Genomic DNA, 20,111 nt, shown 5'->3' with positions numbered 1-20,111 from the left:
CCCCGCCGGACGCAGCCGACTCAAGGCGGCCGCGGGCGCCCATTGGCTGCGGCGCAGCCGGCTGCCCGCGCCGGACGCGGCCGAAACAACCCGGCCGCACTCACGTCGTCCGAGTGCATGGCGAGAGCGCGCGGCCTAGCGCGCCGCCATCACCGGAAGGGGCGGCGCCACGCGGCGCTCGCGAGAGCGCGGGGGTCTCGCGAGAACGCGGCGGGAGCGAAGGTGGGCGGGCGAAAAGATGGCGGCCGCTCCGCCATGTTGGGGACACGGGGTGAGGGGGGACGAGGTCGTGAAGTGGGGCCAGATAATCGCAAAACGGCAATTAAACCGTCGATTAATGGTATTTTCAGTGCCACAAAGGCAGCCGCCACTTTTAAGAGCTTCCCGTTGGTCACTTGTCATCATCACTAGTGTCTAAGGGTCTAAATCTGGTTTCACCCGTATTTCTACCTGGGTTTCTTTGAATTTCTTAGAATTAATTTATTGAATGATAGAGGAGATGCCCACCCATAAATAGCTTGTAAATGGCACAGCACATCAGGATTTTTTCTTTTTTCTTTCCAATGCTGGGGTGCACATGGAGCACATCAATAGCACAAGCTTTAAAGCATAATAGCTTTATTGGCAGGCTGGTGGCGACAGAAATGGGTGGTTGTTGCAGGCAGGTTTCATGCTGGGGATTAGCGGCATCCCGGAGATTGGAGCCCTCCAAAGCTGCTGCTGGCTTTACGTTAGTCTTCTCCGTTGCTTTTCTTCTAAGAGCAATAAGCGCTTTGAAGATGTTAAGACTTGTCACTGAAACGGCCTGGGAGAGGTGTTGATGTTATCCCTTAAAATGTGCGGAATGTGGCCGGGAAGATGCTCCCCCGGAGGACAGACGGGAAGGACTTTTCCCATCCTTGAAACCTTTGAGCAGCCGAGATGTGGAGAGCTCAGAGACTTGTCCGGAGGTGACACAGCAGATGAGAGGCAGGGCAAACATGTGGAGCTCCCAAATCCTGGCTCTTCTTCCCTTAACGCGGATTACGTGGCCAAGAGAACAGACGAACGACGGGACCAGGATTCCCATGCCCACAAGTTTTGGGAGAGGCTGCGTTGCTATTCCTGAGTGCTAATGTCCACGACTCTGTGCACAGGGCAGCTTCAAAGCAGGGCACACATCTCTGCACTTGCTACTCCGCATTTTCTGCCTCCACATCGCTCTCGTCTGTGAGAGGCAAATCCCGCTGCGGTTTCTGCACTGGGTAGCTCTTGGTTTGCACAGGGCATTCCTGGCTTAAAATTGCCTATGCAAAGGAGAGAGCAAGCCTACTTTAGTAAAAATGGTAGGTAATAATTCATGACATGTGCCGCTCTGAGAGAAATGCAAAGCAGTCAACATTCTTTTTCCCAGGGAATACAACAACCTGTGAGTTAGGGGCAGGACCATAGCTCCAAGCTCTTCTGTGTTTTATTGTCTAAATGCTCTGTCCCCTTGTTAAGGGCAAGTGTAAGTGCAATCCCAGGCACATTTATTCTAGTTACACACACACACACACACACACACACAAAGAAAAACTCCTGTGCTTTAAAGATAAACTCACAATCTTCTCCTCCTTGGTCGGAGGGCTGCGCAGGTACCAGCAAAGCGGAGCATAAGTAATGTTGATGACTCCTATGATGCCCATCAGCCAAGGAAATCCAATAGCTCGGACAATTGCTCCTGCTGTGGATGGACCTGCACGTTTGAGAATGAAAAAGAGCTGAGATGGCAGAGAGCAAAAGGAGCCTTTCCAGTCTGGAGGGGCTCTGTAGATCTGTGATCCCTGCGTTGGGATCGATCCCTCGGGGCTCGAGGCTTCCTGAGGACACTGGGTGCAGAAGAGGGAGGGATGGGTCGTGTGAATACCCCGTGTGCACCCTGGTAGGGGTGGGAGTTAGTCCGTACCGAGAGCGAAGCCCAGGCAGAAGGCGACGTCGGCTATGGCGTAGACGCTGCCGTAGGCGGCGGCGTGGCGGAGGTCCACCAGGGAGGCCATGGTGGGCATCATGGAGGAGTCCACCATGCCTGTCCCAAGCGGGAACAGCCTCCTCAGGCACTGCCTTCCCCGAGGGCGCCCGCGGGAGCCGCCTCTCAGCCGCGCTCTGCCGCTTACCTATGGCAAAGCCGAGCCCGCCGTTGGGGGCGATCAGTCCGTAGATGTTTTTTGCCAGAGGGACCTTTGGGAGGAGAGAGGGAACACGGGGATGAGGGCAGAAGGGTGGCCCGAGCTGCAGCAAGCCCTTTGAGGTGTAGCAGATCTGTGAGGCCTGGAGCAACCCCTGGGCATCAGTTTTGGATCAACCTCATGGCGTGATTAGCAGGTGCAAGGAGAGACGTTTCCCGCCTTCTCCTTTGCAGCCTCCTACGTGCTGCTGTTAGGGGCCTGGGGAGGGACCTCGGAGCACTTTGTTTAGGCTGAATATGTTGACTCTTAAGCCATAAACCCCACAGTGTGTCCTGTGTCGGGTCCTGCAGAGCAGGAAAAAGGAATCCCCAGGGACCCAAACGGCTGCGCGTGAGAGAGGTTCATAAACGCTTTACTCTCCTGTCTCTGCAGAAGACACCGCGTCACCCGCCTGCCCTGCTCGTCCTGGGGTCCTCTCTCCACTTACGCACAGGAGGCTGATTCCCACCACCACCATTCCGACGAGGGAGCAGAGCCACCTGCAGAGTGGGGACAGCGGAGACGTGCACAGCAGCAGCAAGGTAAATGGCACTGAAAACGCAACACCGGGCTGTGCTCACACCTCTGCTTTCTACTTACCTCCCCATTTTGTGAGCCAGAACCCCAAAGAGGTTGGTGCCAACGAGGTAGGATACACTGGCAGGAAGGAAAGCCATCCCTGAGGGAGGAGAAAGGCAGTGTGTAGTCCTCTTACACTCATTTTCTGTATTTCCTCAAGCAAATACAGGAGATTGAGAACGATGCGAGACAACCAGCAGCTAAAGCCAGAACTTCTTGCTCCCTCTGGTTTCATAAGCTCATCCTCCTCCTCTGGCAGAGATCCTTCCTCTTCCACCTTTCTCCCCTTGCCTTCATCTTTTAGCTCACAGAATTGAGGGATAACATTGGTGCTGAATTAAAAACCTTAGGGATCATCATGTAGTCAAAATTAAATATTTGAACTGCCTGCTAATTTACCAGTTGTTTATTTTTAATATACTCTACCAGAGACTATAAATAAAGCTGATTAGCTCTGTTTCGCTAAGACAACTTCCATATTGAGGCACACTAATTTATATTTAATTTTCTTCCCTCTCTTTAACAGCTACAAAACACAGTTAATCTTGAGGATTTAGTCCAAGCTCTTTTGGTTTCTTCCACAACTATGGGAGCAGGCAAACTGAAGCATGTAAATAAAGAAGTCCCTTGAGCTTATGGTGGTTCTTTAGGTTGGTGACTTTGGGTCGTATTGTGTAAACCCAAGCTATTCCCAAATCGTAGCTACCTAAGTAGCAAATGTATCTGGGTTTTCCTTTGTTGTCTGCCATCATCTGATTCCTCTGTCCCTGCATCTGCAGGGGTTTGGCTCTGGTGCCTGCAAAGTCCCATTTCCCTGGGGTTCAGTGGGGAGCAGGGGAGCTCTGAGGGCCTTTCCCAGCCCGTAGGCCCCGGAGCTCTGCGGCGGCTCCGCTGTCCCCTCTGTCCCCTGGGGGAGGCCTGACAGTCCGCGCCGCCCTCGTGCAAAGCGTCACCGCTACCCGAGTGGGGACGCCTGCCTGCTGCTCTCAGCCTTGCTGCTCCCTGCTTGCAGTTCAGTTTGGGAACTAAGTGTGGCCCGGGGCCTCCCCCAGGTCATTCCTCAGCCAATTGGATTTTATAGCAATTAGTTTTATTTTCATAGCAAACACAGCCAATACTATCTCCATATCGCATTTGCCAGGCAGCTGGCAATTAGCATGTGCCATCTTGCCCTCCCTGGGACTCTCTAAATGGCCTTATTTTACTCAAAGCTGCCTGTGCAGAATCCATCTGGCCAGCCGTGATTTCTCCCCTGCACAGCATGATTATCTGCCCTGCAGGGCACAGGATTCAACAGGCCTTGCATGAGGCAGACTTTCTTCCTTCGTTATTGCTGTCGTGGGGAGTCAGATCCTACACAATTTTTGCAATAACAGAGAAAACACATTGTATAGCACCTGCTAAGGACATTTCTGCCGAAATTGGAGCAATACACAGCCTGGGAGCACTCGCTCTGTGCAGGTGACAGTATGTGTTTCCTTTTGGAAATAGAGAAGATGGGACTGGAGAGATCATTTAAGGCCCCTCGCGGTGCCAGAGCAGGACCTGGACAAAGCTGGACGCTGTTGGACAGTCCCACGCGGGTTCGGACTGCGGAGCAAGGCACGTACCTAGCTGCCACTTCGGGGAGCACATGGTTTGCATCATCCAGATGGGCAAGGTGGGTTCGAGCATGGCCACCCCCATGTTAGCAAAGCAGAGGGCTCCTGGCGGGGAGAAAATCGAGAAGTGCCCTAATTCCCCCTTCCTTCCAGCACTGCGGGTGCCACGAGTGAGTGTCCCCAAAGGGTGACCCCCTTACCTGCGGCCACCAGGATGTAGGGGTCCCGCAGCAGGGTGACCACCGGGGTGCCCCTGGTGCTCTGTGTGACAAGAGGGGGCAGCGTGAGGCTCCGCAGCCTCCGCATGCGGGGCCTCCAGGCCTGTTCTGCCCTCATAAGTTTGTACTCACCTCGGGGGAGATCTTGGAGGGCTGCAGTATGCAGAGCTGTAGAGCTGCAGGGAAAAAAACCACTATTGCTTATTTCTTAATCTTTGATCCACATTTCCTTTCAGTAGGAGCCCGTTCACTGACGGAGCCCCCAGGGATACAGTAACTGTGCCAGTGGAACATCATCCAAACGGGCAGGGAGAGAGTTGGGTCCCTGGGCTGCTGCCTCTGAAATTTGCTGCAAAATTCCCATTCGCTTAAGTGGAAGTGGGAGCTGGCGATGGTGTTGGAGCCGCTTTAGCAAGGTGTGAAGTGTGCCAGGATGCAAATGTTCCCTGTCAGGCTGCTAGGGAGCCACAACTGGAGCACAGCAGGAATTAGATGTGGAAAAGAATGCAGGGGAACCTACATTTCACTTTCCAAAGGCTCTTACATGCTTCATAAAAGATGTCTTACATTGGAATCTAGGCAATGATAGTAACTCTGACTATAATTCGGTTAGCTTAATAATAGCTAATTGTACACATTCCCCTCTAAAAATACACATTTCTACTATCTGTAACTTTGGCATTACGCTCTGAAAGCCATCGTGACCTGCAGTCATAATACAGCTATCTGGGAGTGAACAAAACCCACTGTTTACACCAGCAAAGCCTGATTCATATTGTGGCTATGGGAAGAGATTACACACTTCTCCAAGTGTGCTTTTTCAAAGACTATACAGTTCAAAGAGCTTTAGTGAACATGCTACTCAACCTTATTTAAAGCAATCAGGGCGTTTATTAAGTAATGAGGGACTTATTCCCAGTATGTTGTTGTGTCATGCCTCTGGTGTTAGAAAAAAATATATTTTATCAATAACAGAGTAACTGATAATGATGATATCACCCGCTTCATATTAATCTGCCTCTTCCTTCACACGAGCCCTGAGATTGTTTCTCAGATAGACATATTTAAATCTTTTCATAAGCATTTTTTTTTTCTGTTGGATTAGACCATTTGGCTCCTTACCTCCGTCCAGCACGGCTAAGAATGCCAGAATCAGAAAGGGAGATGATTTCCCAACGAATTCGTACATCACGCTTCCAAAGGGGGCCCCGACTGCAAGGGAGAGAAGAGCTTCGTCACAGAACAGCGGTGCTAGACACCTGCCACCAACACCCAGACTGCAGGCATTGATATCCTGGCGTCCTGCGGGAGCTTTTTGAAACCCCTGGTTGCACATCATGCTGAATCATAGCCAGGCAGCTGCCTGTGGAGTGGTGGCCCCAGGAGAAGGTGTCAGCAGCAGCAGGATGAGGCTATGGAGCGTGAGCTGAGCATATGGAAAGCAGTAAGTCGTGGCCCGCAAGGAACTGGAGATGTCCCTGATGTTAATCCCCTTGAGAAAAACATTTACTTACTCAGCACACCTAAGGCCAAGCCTCCCAGGGCGATGCCCATCGCGTTGCCTCTCTCCAAGTCATCCTTATACACGCTGGCCAGCATGCCCAAGCCTGGGAGCAGATCCAAAGCAGAGGCTACATGAGCTTGGGGGCACCTCTCTGAAACCCTCCCGGGCATTTCTTGTGATTGAAGTGCTTGTGGGCTTCTGTCATTGCTTGTGAAACAACCCTTGAGCCCAGACAAGGGGAGCCAAAGGGACGTTAAAGAGGAGGGCAGAAGTGGAGACTGAATGTGTCACTGTGCAGCGAGCTCAAGCATTTACCTGCAACCGAGGAAAATGATGAACCGATGCCCTGGAGCGCCCGAGAGATGAACAGCAAGGTATAGGTGCCTGAGAAAGCAAACACTGGGAAGAGAAACAGAGCATCAGGTAGAACCACACATGCCGTAGGATTAAACCCTCAGTTACCTCCCTTGGCACCTTGACGCTCACTGGTGGCTGCCAGGAAGGGCAGAGCAGAGGGAAATACTCACTGAGAGTGGAGAGAAACATGATGCTGAAGCCAGTGAACATGGGGATGTGGTATCCTATCCTAGAAAGGGGAAAAAAAGGCATGAACTCAGAGTCCTCAGTGTAGTTGAAGATCTGGATGTTGCTGCTTGGCGTTAGCACCCTCATCTCCGTGGGCATGTCCTGATGTGTCCCATACACATCACCAGTGTGTGTACAGTGCACCAGTGTGCATTTAAGTACATTCACGGGGTGTTTGTGTCAGTTGGTGTCTTGTTGTGAGTATGGCTTGTGTGTGGGCCGTGCACTTAAGTTATAGTTGCACCTAAGTTATAATTGTACATGGAAACATGAGTGTCCGCAGCAGGGACGTACCTGAGCGTCCTCTAACCACTGGCACAAGGTAGGTGGGCTGAGCAGGTCTCCGACCTACCTGTTGGTCAGGGGGCCCACAAAGGGGTTCACCACGAGCTGCACGAGAGCCTTGGAGGCAAAGAGCAGCCCCACGCGCACGTTCTCGTTGGCGAGGAACTCGTCGCCCTCCAGGCAGCTGCTCTCCGGGGTTTGGGGCAGGCTGCTCCTTTCTGTCGTGTTCACCTGCTGCCCCGTGTGGTTGAGAGAGTCATCCAGGACCGTCACGGTCACGGTGGTGTTGTCAAAATAGGAGAACAAGGAGGAGAAAGGAGGAGCCCTGGAGGGCAAAGGAGCAGACTCCACGTGGCCTGGGGGAGCAGAGCTCTTAGCACCTTCGTATTCCATTGTATAAAGGAAGGTGGGGACAATAGGTACTAGAAAATAAGGAAAAACAGGATTAATTAGTGTTTTTTCTTGTCAGCTTGGGGGCTTGGTGCACAATTGACCTGAGTGGTACTGGCTAGAAGTAGGTGTCCTGGCACCCCTCTGCTGCCAACCCTCCTCAGGGCTCCCGCGGGAACATCCCGCCGGCCCGAGTGGCTTCCCACGCTGCAGGGAGAAGGGAAGGGCCCGTACCCACGGCCGTGAGCAGCATGTTATCCAGCAGCAGCGCCACGAACACCACCACGAGCACCAGCGCCCGCGACTCCCTGCGCGCCCGCAGCCAGCGCCACGGCACCTCCTGCGCGGGCATCCTGGCAACGTCCAGTCCCTCGGCGCTCCCTCCTGCTTAGGGCTGACTGTCTCCTGCAACCTTGAAAGAACACAGTCTGCAGAGATGTCCAGCGGCAAACACAGACAACAGGAATCTCTCCGTTTCCCGCACCCTTTTTTTGTCTTTAGTGAGCTTTGTGTCTTATGTCAAGGCTCTTTTCTCAGGGTAGGAGAGCAGGGGAAGCCGGGAAACTCAGCGCACGATCCCAAAGTCTTTTTGTGAGTTATGACCTCCCACAGCCCGGGCTTCTCCCTTGGGAAGGCAGCTCTTCAGGTTGGTTTGCAGCCGAAGAGAGTAGTAGTTTTGTCAGCCTGCATTTGAAAATGTAGTCAGGAGATGGAGGGCTCTGTAAGCCCTTTCCAGTCTCCTGAGACATCTTGTCCCTACTTCCAGGCATCATTTTAAGTCTTCCTACAAGGACTCAAAGCACAAATCAAGCTAGTAGCTTATCTATAGTGATCCCTAGATCTGTTATTCCATGTTTGTTGTTTGGAGATTAAATTAGGTCTTAAAGGAAATTCATTTACTTTACATGTCTTTTCATTTGACCTAATGGAAATGTCATGGCCAGATACAGAACTTTAAAGCCTAACGTATGTGATTAAGATAAAGGGGGACTAAGAGTAAGATTTCTTGTTAAGTTGCATTGAAAATATCAGTCACAAATTTGTGAAATTAGCCCTTTATGTTCTAACAGCCCATAGGTACCCCAGAGACTGGGGCAAGATGAAAGAAGCTGAGTCCAAACAGTCGCTTTTTCCTGTTCTCCTGTGGTTTTCCGAAATCCTTAGGTGATGATATTCATAAAAACCAAACACACAAAAAACCCCACAACCTTCCCAAGCCCCTTATCCTCTAACATGAGTGCCATGGAAGTCACTGAGCTGGGAAACGGGGACGGCTTCCCACTGTACCACCAAGAGCCAGCCAAGACATTGCAAATAATGTAACTGATGCAAGAGGATCTATATAAAGACATATGTGTAAAGCTGCAAGTTGCATCAGAGAGATGGGGACAAAAGAGAAAACAGTGTGTAAAATGAAGAGAGTAGATGAATGTCCTGTTTAAATCTCAAGCCGTGCTGTCCCCCGTCCCAATGCAAACCTGTTGCACAGCACAGAGCAAAATGATCTCTTACCCTGGAGCTCATCTTGGGGCGAGGAGCCGGCGACTGCTGCGGTGGCTGTGGCAGTGTGGGCTGAACCGGCTGCTGCCAGAGGATTTATTATTCCCTTTTATCAGAAGAGGATATGAATGTCTCTCTTGCACGGAGATTTAATTGGAACCTCAAACAAGTCTCGCTTGGCCCGGCAGCTCCCCGTGCGTCAGCAGCAGGACGGTGGGAGGATGCAGCGCTTATCTGCACCCGCTCCCCAGGCTTTTATCAACACATCTTCCTCCAAGCACCGTAACTCTTGCCTGTGTCTCCCCATGCTCAGCGCTCTTCAGTCCTCTCCCGCGTGGTTTGCAGGTCTGCTCGACCACAGCGGCTGGGCATTTATGAGGAACAATCAATTGGCACGGCCACTCTCTTGAAAACCAGTGAAAATACCCAATACCCTGTGGTGTGTGTGTCTGGCAACTTGGGTCTCAACTTTTTGCGTCCTGCACACAGCATATGGAGAAGAACGTTCTTGCAGGCCCAGGTGGCAGGCGCTTGCATGCGTTCCTGCACGTACCGATGCAATGGCCTACGTGACAGGACCATCACCGACCCTGCTTTTCCTCTGACAAGATCCTGCCGCGGAGTCGGGGAGCTGGTTTAGCGCTTAGGAAACAGACCCAAGTGAAGCTAGGTGGTGCCACCTAGCCGCTATTCCTGGCCTGTTCCATGGGTGCTCCCGGCTGGCGGGTGGCAGAGCTAATGAGGCTTCATTAATCAAAAGCATCTCAGGGAGATGCTGGCTGTGCTGGCAGGGGAGCACGCTGCTAAGGCGAGCAGGGAGCTGCTCCGTGTGCTGCATTTGGAGAGCATCGCGGCAGCCTTGCCTCGAGCAGAGCAGTTCCTGCCCGGGCACGGGGACACCTTAACCAAATCCCAGCACGGATGAGCTCGCTCTGCACAGCCGGATCCCGCTGCCTATACAAGCGAGGCATCCCACAGAGGCCGTAGAGCAGGGCAGGGAATGGGTTAATGCTCAGCTGCCGAGCGGCTTGGAAAGCTGCTCCTTCCCCGTCTTGGGTAGGTGGCCAGCAAGGCGTTTCTCGAAAGCTCCAGAGCTGCATCTCGAGGAAACTTGGCTCCTGCAAGAGGTGGCTGACGTCTCTTTGAGTAGAGAAGCCCTTTGGCTGGCAGAGCAATCCCAGCTAGAAAGCGGTGGACGGGATTTCCTCGCTCCCGAGACTGCGCTGTGTCCCAGCAGGTCGGAGCTGGCCTTGTCCTGCAACGTTTTCCTCTTGACCTGAGATGGGAGACATGCACAGAGCCACTGGCTTGTCAGAATGAGAGTTTTGCGGGGTAGGAAGAGGAGGGGTTTTAAGGCAGCCTAAGTACTATGCTGCAAAGGCATCTTGATTTCATGCTTAATATTTTCCTCTGTTAGTTAATTGCTGAAGTGAGATTAGCTAGGGATTAAATTTAAAGAAAGAATGTTTTTTTTTTTTTTTTAAAAAAAAGACAGTTTATTGGAAGTACTTGTATTTATTCATGATGCAAAACTTGCTAATGTGACGTTGAGCAGTCTCTCTTTGATCCTGTACCCACCTCAACTGAAGGAAAGAATGTCTGGAAACAGTGTTTTGTCTGACACTTTTAGAAAGAAAGACATTAGAAGATTTGCACAAACCTTTAGTGGGATCTATTTTTCTCCTTTTTCTCCTCTTGACTTGAAAGCAATTTGTAGTGAAAAGTAAATGCCTTTTTTGTACTATTTATCTTGGGACACGGGAGAATAACTTGTTTGTCATCACATACCTGAGCTGTGCCTCGATGCCTGCACAGTGAATATAGGCATATTTCATTCAAAGATCAACCAACTGATTCTCGCACACTGACTTGCCACCCTGCTTGGCATTCAAGATCCGTGAATCCCACTTGAATATTTCCACTTGAGTATTTCCACCCTGCGCTGAGGGTGGAAAACAACGAGGTGTCCCCCGAGGAGGCTGCTCAGGGCCGCGAGGCCGCGCACAGCAGCCGCCCCACGGGGTGCATGAGGAGCCAGAGACAGCCGTCTCGGTGGAGAGGATTGAGCCCTTCGCTGCTGCTGTGCTGGGAGCAGCTACAGGACTGGGAGCAGCTGGTGGGAAGGGCCTGGAGATTCCTGTCGATCCTTTCATTGGAAGGTGAAGAGAAAAGGAAAGGGAAAAGGGGAAAGGAAAAAGGAGAAGGAGAAGGAGAAGGAGAAGGAGAAGAAAAAAAAAAAAAAAAAAAAAAAAAAAAAAAGAAGAAGAAAAAGTGATTTTTTTTCTCTTTCCGCCCGCCCACGGCTCCTTCCGCCCCCGCCCGCCGCGGCTGCGCGGCGCCGCCCGGGCCTGGCGGGGGGGAACGGGGCCTAGCACCGGGCCTAGCACCGGCACCGGGCCTAGCACCGGGCCTAGCACCGGGCCTAGCACCGGCACCGGGCCGGGGCTGCGCCGAGCTGCGCGGCGGCACCAGGTGCGGGGGGACGCGGGGGGACCGGGTGCAATGGAGGGGGGACGGGGGTGCAATGTGGAGGGCGCACAGGGTGCAGTGGGGGTGCACGGGGTGCAGTGGGGGGGTGCGCGGGATGCAGGAGCTGCATTGCGGGGTGCAGGGGGTGCACGGGGTGCGGGGGGCTGCATTGCGGGGTGCACGGGGTGCGGAGGCCGCATGGCGCGGTGCACGGGCCTGCACGGGCGCGTGGAGCCGCATGCGGCTGCCCCGGTGCCCGCGGCACACGTGGGGTCCCCGCGCGGCGCCCGCCACCCACGCGGCGCCGCCTCCCGTCCCGTCCCGTCCCGTCCCGCAGGCCTCCCGCCCGCCGCCACCCTGGCGCTGCGCGGCCCCTGCGGCCCCTTCCTCTCGCCCAACGAGGATGACTTCGTGGGCCGCATCGCGGCCGAGCTGGAGCAGTTCGCACTGCGGGGCCAGCAGCGCAGGTGAGCACCCTGCACCCCCCGGGGCTCCCCAGGGCCCCCCGGGGCTCCCCTGCACCCCCCGGGGCTCCCTGCACCCCCCGGGGCTCTCCAGCGCCCCCCAGGGCCCCTAAGGGCTCCCCTGCACCCCCCGGGGCTCCCCACACCCCCCGGGGCTCCCCAGTGCCCCCCTGGGGCTCCCAGTGCCCCCCGGGGCTCCCCTGCACCCCCCGGGGCTCTCCAGCGCCCCCCAGGGCCCCTAAGGGCTCCCCTGCACCCCCCGGGGCTCCCCAGGGCCGCCAGGGGCTCCCCAGCGCCCCCCAGGGCTCCCCAGGGCCCCTAAGGGCTCCCCGCACCCGCCGGGGCTTCCCGCACCCCCCGGGGCTCCCAGTGCCCCTCAGGGCTCCCTAGCTCCCCGTGGGGCTCCCCTGCACCCCCTAGGGCTCCCTGGCACTCCCCGGGGCTCCCCTTCACCCCTAGGGCTCCCCACACCACGGGGCCCCTCCTTGTCTTGCACTCCCGCTGCCCCTGTTTCTGTGGGTGACCCAGAGCTCATCCCTGCTTTAGGAACTCGTGAAATGGGCTAAAACAGCAGGCGAGACAGGCCAGGCAGAGCTTAGTTACTCGGCCCCCTTCCAGGGAGCTCAAATATTTACTTTATTACTTTGATTCTCTTAAACGCGGAGGGGAAGCCTCAGCGTCGCTTTAAAATGCGTCTGTGCGGAGGCGGCGCGTCTGCCCTGGGGGCGTATGGCCGCCGGCTTTGGGGTCCCGGTGGGCGCCCCGCCGCTCGCGCTGCCCCCGGGCGCTCTCTCCTGCAGGGTGCTCCTGTTCCCGCCGCTCTCCAGCCGCCTCCGCTACCTGATCCACCGCACCGTAGAGGACGCGGACACGCTGAGCAGCTTCTCGGTGGGCGAAGGATGGAGGAGGAGGACGGTCATCTGTCACTCGGCCATAAGGTACAGAGCAACCGCGTCACGCTCCTCCTGAGGGGGAGGTTGCAAAAGCGCAAGGTGCCCTTGGCCAAAAGGGGCGTCCGCTCCTAGGAGCAGCCTCCACCAAGGACCGGAGGCTCCCTCCTCCTTCCTGTCCGCTGCCCTCTGCCCACCTCGCCCCGGGCCCCGTTTCGCTGCTCCCCTTTTGCACCTCGTCTCCTCTCTTGCTCCTAGGCTGCCCGAGGAGGCCAGCGAGCAAAACGCCCGCGCCGCGCGGCCGCCGCGGCCGCCCCCGGCCCGGGGCTGGGGCGGCCGAGCCCCGGGGCTGCGCGCGGGCGCCGAGGGGCCCGGCGACGCGTCTCGCGCCTGCGTGGGCTCCGGGCGCATCAGGCGGCCGCCGCGCAGGAAGCCGGACAAAGCGCTCTACGTGCCCAAGGCGATGCGCCGGAGAGCGGAGCGGGGCCAGGGCCCGCGCGGTGACGTCTGCCCGGAGGCGCTGGCAGAGCCGGGAGAGCGCGAGGGCAGCGCGGAGGCCGACGCAGCGGCGCTTGGCAAAGAGCAGGACCTGGGAGAAGCTGGAGAAGAGCCTGTTTTGGAGGAGAGCGGGGCTGGGAATGCTGAGCGTCCTGCCTGCTGTGTGGATGCCTCCTTGCCCACCAGCAGCACTGACCTCCAGGGGCAGGAAGGTCCGCATAGAGACTGCTCTGAAGCCCTCGATTCCGGACATGACGAGAGCCCGAGCGGAGCAGAAGAGGAGCCCAAGAGCTGTGACAAGGCCCTGGAGCTGGAAGGTGGCGAGACCGCAGGCCAGCCGCAAGCTGCAGACCAAGGCAGCGGCGCTGGCACCAAGGACATCTCCCCGTCCCGCGGCCGTGGCAGCTGCACCGACATCACCGCAGCGGAGCCTGCAGCGGCCTTGCTGGCACTCAAAGCCCAAGATAAGAGCTGCGCTGACGCCGAGATACCGGCAAGCGGCGAGAACCTGGCAGCGCTGGAGGAGCAGAGCCAGGACCCAAGCGCCAGCGTGTCGGAGCTGTGCCGGAGTCCTTCAGCGCAGGGAGCCCAAGGTCGAGACAGCCCCCGGGTCACCAAACGCGAGCAAACCCTGGGAGCCCAGGAGCCGAGTGCCCCCGATGCTGCCCATGATGAGGAACCATCCACTGCCAACACCCAGAGCCAGGTGGATGCTCCCATGGGGAGAACGGGATCTGAGCGGGAAGAGGCGGACGAGGAGCGCTCGGGCTTGGCCGACATGCTGTGGCACGAGCTCCGGGTGTCTGCGGACGACAACGCGGAGGAGAGCCCGGCCGGGCGCGAGCAGGAGGATGGCTTTGAGGACGACTGCACCGTGGAGCTCTTGGAAGAGGTAGTGCTTCCCCACAGCCCTCCTCGAGGGAACGGCTTTGTGGGAAAAGAGGAATTGGCCCGAAAAATTCAGGCTGTGGGAGGAGAGTCTCGGCCTGGCCGAACCCAGTGCCCGGAGCGTGGCACAGGAGGGGCCGGAGTGGGACCTGGGTCTCTCTCTGAACTGAGTTCTTGCTCAGTCTGTTGTCTTTGCAGGGTAACCCCCCCTCCACGCTTGGCCTGAATGGGAACCAGGTTGATGCTCAGAGGGCGCAGGGTGGTGGGCGCAGAACTCACGGCTCCCAGGGTTGCAGCCTTTCCCCCGCGCAGCTCCCGGGCTCGTTTCCATAATGCTCTGCTTGCACAGGATCAGGTGTCCCTGCCCATGCGCTTCTGCAGTGTTCAGAACAAGAGCTTTTATAAACCCTCATGTTTCTTAATCTTCCCAGATTGCAGCTCATTTAACTGTGAAGGACATAAGCGTGGAGAAGATCAGTTTTGATTATTGCAGTTACGGAGACGCGCAGCTCAGCGAAAGCGACTTCAGCCACGTAGTAGAAATCTACGACTTCTCCCCAGCGCTGAAAACGGAGAACCTGATGGAAATATTCTCTGACTTCCAGTAAGTGCCTCTCTGAGCCCAAGCACATTGGGAAAGCGAGCAGTATGTGGGCTCGAATGCCCCACAGGAACCATTTTGAACAGTTGCTGAAAGAAGCCGATGATCAATTCTGTGATCGTCAATGATCAAGTCAATTTTATTTATTTTCTATCCTGCAGGAAAATGTTAAAATTCCCTGCTCCCAAGCTCAGATTTGCCACTGGTGGGTTATCAGATTTTTACTTTTTTCCCCCACGGAGGATTCTCAGTCTGAAGCTTTGTGAACAGCTCCTGTAAATCACTTGCTTATCTGAGCAATCAGGAAATGCTTGTACAGCACTGTGTAAATGATAACAGCACTTCTGTATTCCAAGCCAGACCCTGAAAGTGAGGTTTGACTTTGGCTAAGAGTTTCTGAAGAGGAAAAACAGCTCTTGAGGGCAGCTGATAGGAGGATCACAGATTATGACTTTGAAAAGGGCACATTTAACTTCTGTTTCTTTCCTTCTCTTTCTCCTCATGTGAAAGGGGGGTAACGCAGGGAAAAGTACTAATCGTCTAGGTGGCTTATGGGTCTTACTGTGTGACCTTTTCCTCCTGATAAATACTGTTCTCTCCTCCTTTTAGGGAGAGTGGGTTCAAAATCCAGTGGGTTGATGACACACATGCCCTGGGCATCTTCTGCAGCGTGACAGCAGGTAGGGAGCCCTGGCAGGGGCTGCACGCGCTTCGAACCTGAAGTCCTTTTAAGACCTGCAAAGCTGGAATTGCCGCGTGCAAGCTCTGCTTGGCCAGAACAGCAGGATTTTAGTTGGCGTGGGTAATAAAGAGGACGCTTTCCATAGGAGGAGCCACTCGGACTTAGGCTGCCTGCTTAGAAATTAATCTGTATTTTGCTTCTGTGTAATGAAACGAGCATACAGCAAATAACGTGGGTGCTTGTGGCCTCTCAGGGATGCCACGTCCTGAGCTTCTCAGCATGACGGAGTGGCTCAGACCAGAGCATTCCCAAAGGAACTTTGTGCAGCAGTGTGCGAGTGCACAGAGGCTGGAAGCACATGCTCTATTCTGCATCCTTGGTCCAATAATGTGTAATTTTAAAAGCTTGTTTCTGTTCTACTGTTCTACTGTTTTCCTGTGCGAGGAATGCATGATCTAACCCTGAGGTGACCAGACTGAATTAATTTGTTTTAGTACTGATTAGCTGATTAAGCTCAATTTATTTAGTGCTGTGTCTCCTGTACTGATTTTCAGATGGTTAAAGCCACCATAGCCACGCCTGTTAACTTCAACAATCTTTGTTCTTTAAAGCATGTCAAGCCCTGGGGCGAAGATACCCTTCTCTAAAGATCCGACCATTGATCCATGGGACCAGGCAGTCTAAAATTAAGGCCCTTCAGCGACCAAGTAAGAGAACTGTTCTTTTTTTTTCCCTCTTTTTCCTCCTCTCTATTTTCCCTATTTTCAGTATCCCAAGCAGTTATAGTTATTACTAATTAACCAGGCAAATAGATATTAAGGAGCACTATTACTTCATTTTAAATAGCTTTATTAGCACTGCAGAACAGTGAGCTGTTGTGATTTGTGCAGTTCAAGAGGAGCCTGCTGGTGCCTTTCTTTTCCAAGGGTAGGTTCAGCCACCACATAGCAGCAGTATGTTGGAACAGACTTATCAGTGATGTTGGATTCTGCTCTGACAACAAGAAATAATTCTTTGCAGCAAGAAAAAATGGTTTGCAGCAGGCAGGAGTGCCTGGTGTAGGTGAATCTGATGACAAACAGAGTTGGAGGGTGAGATTACATTATAGATTACTCGGGTTTGTTATGAAACTTTCTTGTGTAAAGTCTAAGTGAGCAGCTGTGGTGTTTGAAAACCACAGCCCTGAGTGAAGGCAGAGGCACCTCAAAGGCCATACACCCCCCAGCAAAAGTTCCTCTGCTCTGTTGCTCCGCACTGATAATGGATGAGACACCATCAGCAGCAGTAGCATTTGGTGGCTGGTATGGTTTGCATTCAGTATGAGATGAAGGAAGAAACCAACTGTTAAGCTTAGCCATTAACATTGTTTTATTTCTTTTATTACCTTTAAAAATCATACTGTAATCAGTTATACGTGCCACAGTAAAGAAATGCCATGAGTCTTGTAGCAGTAGAGACTTTGCTAAACATGCAACGATACTGTTCTTTCTACAGTACCTTGCAGTTGAGACAGATTTCAGTATTAATGTTTGAAAGGGACACTGTCACAGTTAGAATTTCCTGAGTTTTTAAGATTGCTAGGTTTGAATGGAATGTCAAGGAATTGAGGGATTGCTTTTGCACTGCTTCACATCTGTTTTCAGTCAACCTCACTTCCTGATTCTCTTGCTGTAGCCTGCTGGCACGTTCACGAATCAGGGTGCAAACATCTCCTGGGGAAACTTATTTACAAATTTGTCTGAATTCAGTTAAGATAGCACATTTTTCCTAAATACAAATTTGGATCTTAATTAGCTGACAGTGTCTCTTCTTTAAGAGCTTTGTCGAGAAAGATTGGCAGTTTTATTTTCCAAGCTGTGGATGCTTCGAGTTTGTTCCTTTTTCTTTAAGCTGCTGATGGGCTGCCTTTAGTAATAAATCTTCTGAAAAAGCAAGCAAAGCCCACATTGCTAAATGGATAATAAATTTGCAAACAGATGCTGATATATGAGTATATAGTAGCCAAATCCAGCCTGTTTGGGATTTTGTGAAGTTTTGGAAAATGGCTTGCTGCTTGTAAGATGCAGTTGTACCAAGCCAGACGATTACCAGAAAACAGAGGTTATTGGTCACTCCTGGGAAAGGGCTTCCCAAAAGCATGATAGATTTAGCCATTGAGGAGAAAAAGATAAAAAAGCAGATTTTTTTTTCTATTGCTGCTTTTGGGCCCGCACTGAGGTCCCACGGGGCGTGCGGGAAGCCGGGGGCACCGCTGCCTTCGCTGGCTCTCGGAGCCTTGACTTGCTGAGCGGCGCTGAGTGGTTCCAAAGCTGCTCCCATGGGAGCAGATCCCGGCGGGATCGCTCCCGTGCAGCGCGGCAGGACAGCCCTGGAGCTTGTTCCTACCTAAGTACATGTGTAATGTCGCTGCTGCAGAAAGGTTTGGGGGGAAAATGCAATCTGAGCTATACAGAAACCCAAAGTATCTTCAGGGAGGGAGGTGGAGTGAGCTGCTTGTGATTCTAGGCTGCTTTGGTAAAGGAGCTGCGAAAATAGGGCTCAGCCCTGCTGCCTTGCTGGCCTGAGCGAGCTCTAACCTCTTCCTTTCGCCCGCTTTTCCCTAGAGCTCCTGCAGCTGGCCAAGGAGAGACCGCAGACGGACACGGCGGTGGCCAGGAGGCTGGTGACCAGGGCCCTGGGGCTGAAGCACAGGCAGCAACACGGCTTGGGCGGCCCGGAGCCGGAGCCGGAGCTGGAAAACACCGGGCAGGAGGAGGTGCCGGCTGCGGGAGAGCTGTAGGGGAGCAGGGTCTGCTAATAAACTGCATGCACAACAGGGAGTTGCCCCGGGGGGTGTTCGCTTGGGGGTTGAGTGCCGGCATCGCTCCCTGAAGGAGGGAGGGGAAAAAGTTGATGGAGATGTTCAGCGGGAGCGCTGCGCCTCTTGCAGACCGTTACAGAGCTCCAGGTGGCTCTTGCAGAGCCAGGGCTACTTACAAAGAGAAAAATGCTTTAAAAAGGTTGAAAAAATGCACTAGAATAAGGGAGTTGTATGTTGTTGGCCAAAGTTCAGCTGTAAGCGAGAACAGAGTATTGTTTAATGTTTACTTTGTTGTAATGTTTTTGTTAAAGTTTCCCACAAAACTGACTACCATCAAATACAAGCGAATTTCAGGGTTTTCGTTTTCTTATTTGCATACTGATGACGAGCCTGGCTTGCTCTGGTGCACGGGTAGTAAGGAGAGTTGTCATCCACTGATTAGGAAAAGAAAACTAGAACCTGGCAGTTGCTGGATTTGCACAGAGCCTGTGGGAGGAGATGCCGCAAGACGCCTCGTTGCAGCGGCAACGGAGCGTCGGCCGCGTCTCCGACCCCTCTTTTGCTGCACAGTCCTGCATCGTTGAGAACAACGTGGAGTTTTCCAACTTACAGTAGGCTAAAAACCTTTGCAAGATGCTACCATCTGGGCCACTGGATAAATCACAGAAATACTCTGACAGACACGAAAAAAAGGCTTCTGCATTCTTTAAGCCTCACAACATCCCTGTGAGGTAGGTCATGGAGAGAACAAGTTAGACACAGCCAGCTTCAAGCCCCGCCGTAGATTAAAATGGTCAGCTATTTAATTTTAGCTGCTTATACAAGTCTTCTGTAAAGGGAAAATACAACCTTAGTGCCAGGAAAGTGAACAAGGCCCTCAGCTTTCATGGACTAGATGCACACAAATGGCATAAAAAAAATAATTCTGGGTAAAATGGGTCATATTCAAGTATGTGTGTCTGAAACTGTGTAGCAATGTGTGTCCTCAAACAAACAGAGGAGCACACTTAGCACCATTGCAAATGTACCAAGTGTAGAAATCCTTTTGAAGGCGACTTACACAGGTGGTCTGACAGCACGGGTCCCAGTCCCTGATGATGAAAGCCATGAAGCTACCTCTGCAAGGCACCGTGACTGACAAAATGCCTTAACTCTGTTCATCCCTTAAAGAAAAGACAGAGGCAATATCCAGCTTAAAGGTCGTGGTTAGATGTACGTGCAATCTATGGGGTGAATAGCTTACTGTATAAAGGAAATTCACAGTCCAGGGGGCTCCTCACCAGGAGATGTGCTAAGGCTTCTAGATGTTACAGTGCAGCTGCATGGATTGTCTAAGGGCGTTGTAGCTTCGGGGAGCCCTGATGCGCTCCTGGGAACCAGTTCTGCGTGAGCTGCTCCAAGTAAGAGGTTGTGCTGGGAGTGCAGTATCGAATAGAAAAGTTTCACTGCGGTATTAAATTACGTGTTGGACTGTTCTGCTCAGAAGAAGCTGCTCCCATGTTGTTCCTTTCCTGTATTCATCTGCTAAAATGGAGTAATCGCGTGGTAGTATTGAGGAATAGCTGTTTCCAAGAAGCAGTGCCACAAGTGGAGGCGTTTGCATCCACGGTACGTTCAAGCCTGAGTCAAAGAGCTTAAAGACACCAGGAATAAGGCCTTGAAGAAAGTGAATGGTTAAAGACCTATTTAGGTTGCTGGTACCCAAACAAAGCCAAACTTCCTGCAGCCTGGACCTACATGCGGGAATAGAGACGGCGCTGCAAAGGGAAGGAGGGGATCGCTGCGGCGGAGCCTGGGACGGTGAAGAGCTGGAGCCGAGCCTGCCCCAAACTACCTCAGGGCCTGGAGTTACGAGAGACACGTGGTGGTCCGAGCACCTAGAAGTGGAGGGAAGGCATCTTTGGACAATAATTTACCTTGCTAATCTGGCGCTTTGATTGTTTGCTTGATTCTCTTGTTGTGCAGTGGTTA

The 20,111-nt window shown here is 53.4% G+C and overlaps 3 protein-coding genes across 3 annotated transcripts in view; 1 reads left to right on the top strand and 2 right to left on the bottom strand.

Moving 5' to 3' along the window:
- Positions 1-149, bottom strand: part of MAK16 (MAK16 homolog) — a 3,788-nt gene extending 3,639 nt beyond the window's left edge. Inside the window, exon 1 of the mRNA XM_026043382.1 lies at positions 105-149. Coding sequence (XP_025899167.1) covers positions 105-119 — 15 coding nt within the window. The 5' untranslated portion in view covers positions 120-149. The remainder of the gene's footprint in view (positions 1-104) is intronic.
- A 660-nt stretch (positions 150-809) lies between these two features.
- On the bottom strand, positions 810-7,700 carry SLC18A1 (solute carrier family 18 member A1). Its single transcript, XM_026042437.1, has 15 exons — positions 7,583-7,700; positions 7,026-7,380; positions 6,616-6,674; positions 6,404-6,487; positions 6,099-6,191; positions 5,707-5,796; positions 4,717-4,760; positions 4,567-4,627; positions 4,376-4,471; positions 2,787-2,865; positions 2,635-2,686; positions 2,136-2,199; positions 1,928-2,047; positions 1,584-1,717; positions 810-1,286 (listed from the first exon to the last, which is right to left on the bottom strand). Exons 1-15 carry the CDS (start codon positions 7,698-7,700, stop codon positions 1,173-1,175), a joined length of 1,563 nt encoding a protein of 520 aa, XP_025898222.1. The 3' UTR covers positions 810-1,172.
- A 2,464-nt stretch (positions 7,701-10,164) lies between these two features.
- On the top strand, positions 10,165-18,494 carry LOC112949958 (R3H and coiled-coil domain-containing protein 1-like). The gene is made up of 8 exons (XM_026042427.1): positions 10,165-10,180; positions 11,655-11,784; positions 12,582-12,719; positions 12,930-14,061; positions 14,489-14,661; positions 15,268-15,338; positions 15,952-16,047; positions 17,944-18,494. The coding sequence occupies exons 1-8, from the start codon at positions 10,165-10,167 to the stop codon at positions 18,117-18,119; spliced, it is 1,932 nt and encodes a 643-aa protein (XP_025898212.1). The 3' UTR covers positions 18,120-18,494.
- The last annotated feature ends 1,617 nt before the right edge of the window (positions 18,495-20,111 follow it).

The sequence above is a fragment of the Nothoprocta perdicaria genome, unplaced genomic scaffold, assembly GCF_003342845.1.
Source record: "Nothoprocta perdicaria isolate Ctin4 unplaced genomic scaffold, notPer1 scaffold_103, whole genome shotgun sequence".
NCBI classification, from domain to species: Eukaryota; Metazoa; Chordata; class Aves; order Tinamiformes; family Tinamidae; genus Nothoprocta; species Nothoprocta perdicaria.
The sequence above is the reverse complement of the archived record's forward strand: the minus strand, read 5'-3'. Positions and strand labels throughout refer to the sequence as shown.

Excerpts from the sequence above, each read along its gene's own strand:
- SLC18A1 (XM_026042437.1), bottom strand. The coding sequence starts at position 7,700 with ATGCCCGCGCAGGAGGTGCCGTGGCGCTGGCTGCGGGCGCGCAGGGAG. Across the intron at positions 4,628-4,716 it reads CCTCCAAGATCTCCCCCGAG|AGCACCAGGGGCACCCCGGT; the intron begins GTGAGTACAAAC and ends CTTGTCACACAG. Across the intron at positions 1,718-1,927 it reads CTGCCTGGGCTTCGCTCTCG|GTCCATCCACAGCAGGAGCA; the intron begins GTACGGACTAAC and ends TCAAACGTGCAG.
- LOC112949958 (XM_026042427.1), top strand. Across the intron at positions 11,785-12,581 it reads CTGCGGGGCCAGCAGCGCAG|GGTGCTCCTGTTCCCGCCGC; the intron begins GTGAGCACCCTG and ends TCTCTCCTGCAG. Across the intron at positions 14,062-14,488 it reads CCGTGGAGCTCTTGGAAGAG|ATTGCAGCTCATTTAACTGT; the intron begins GTAGTGCTTCCC and ends TAATCTTCCCAG.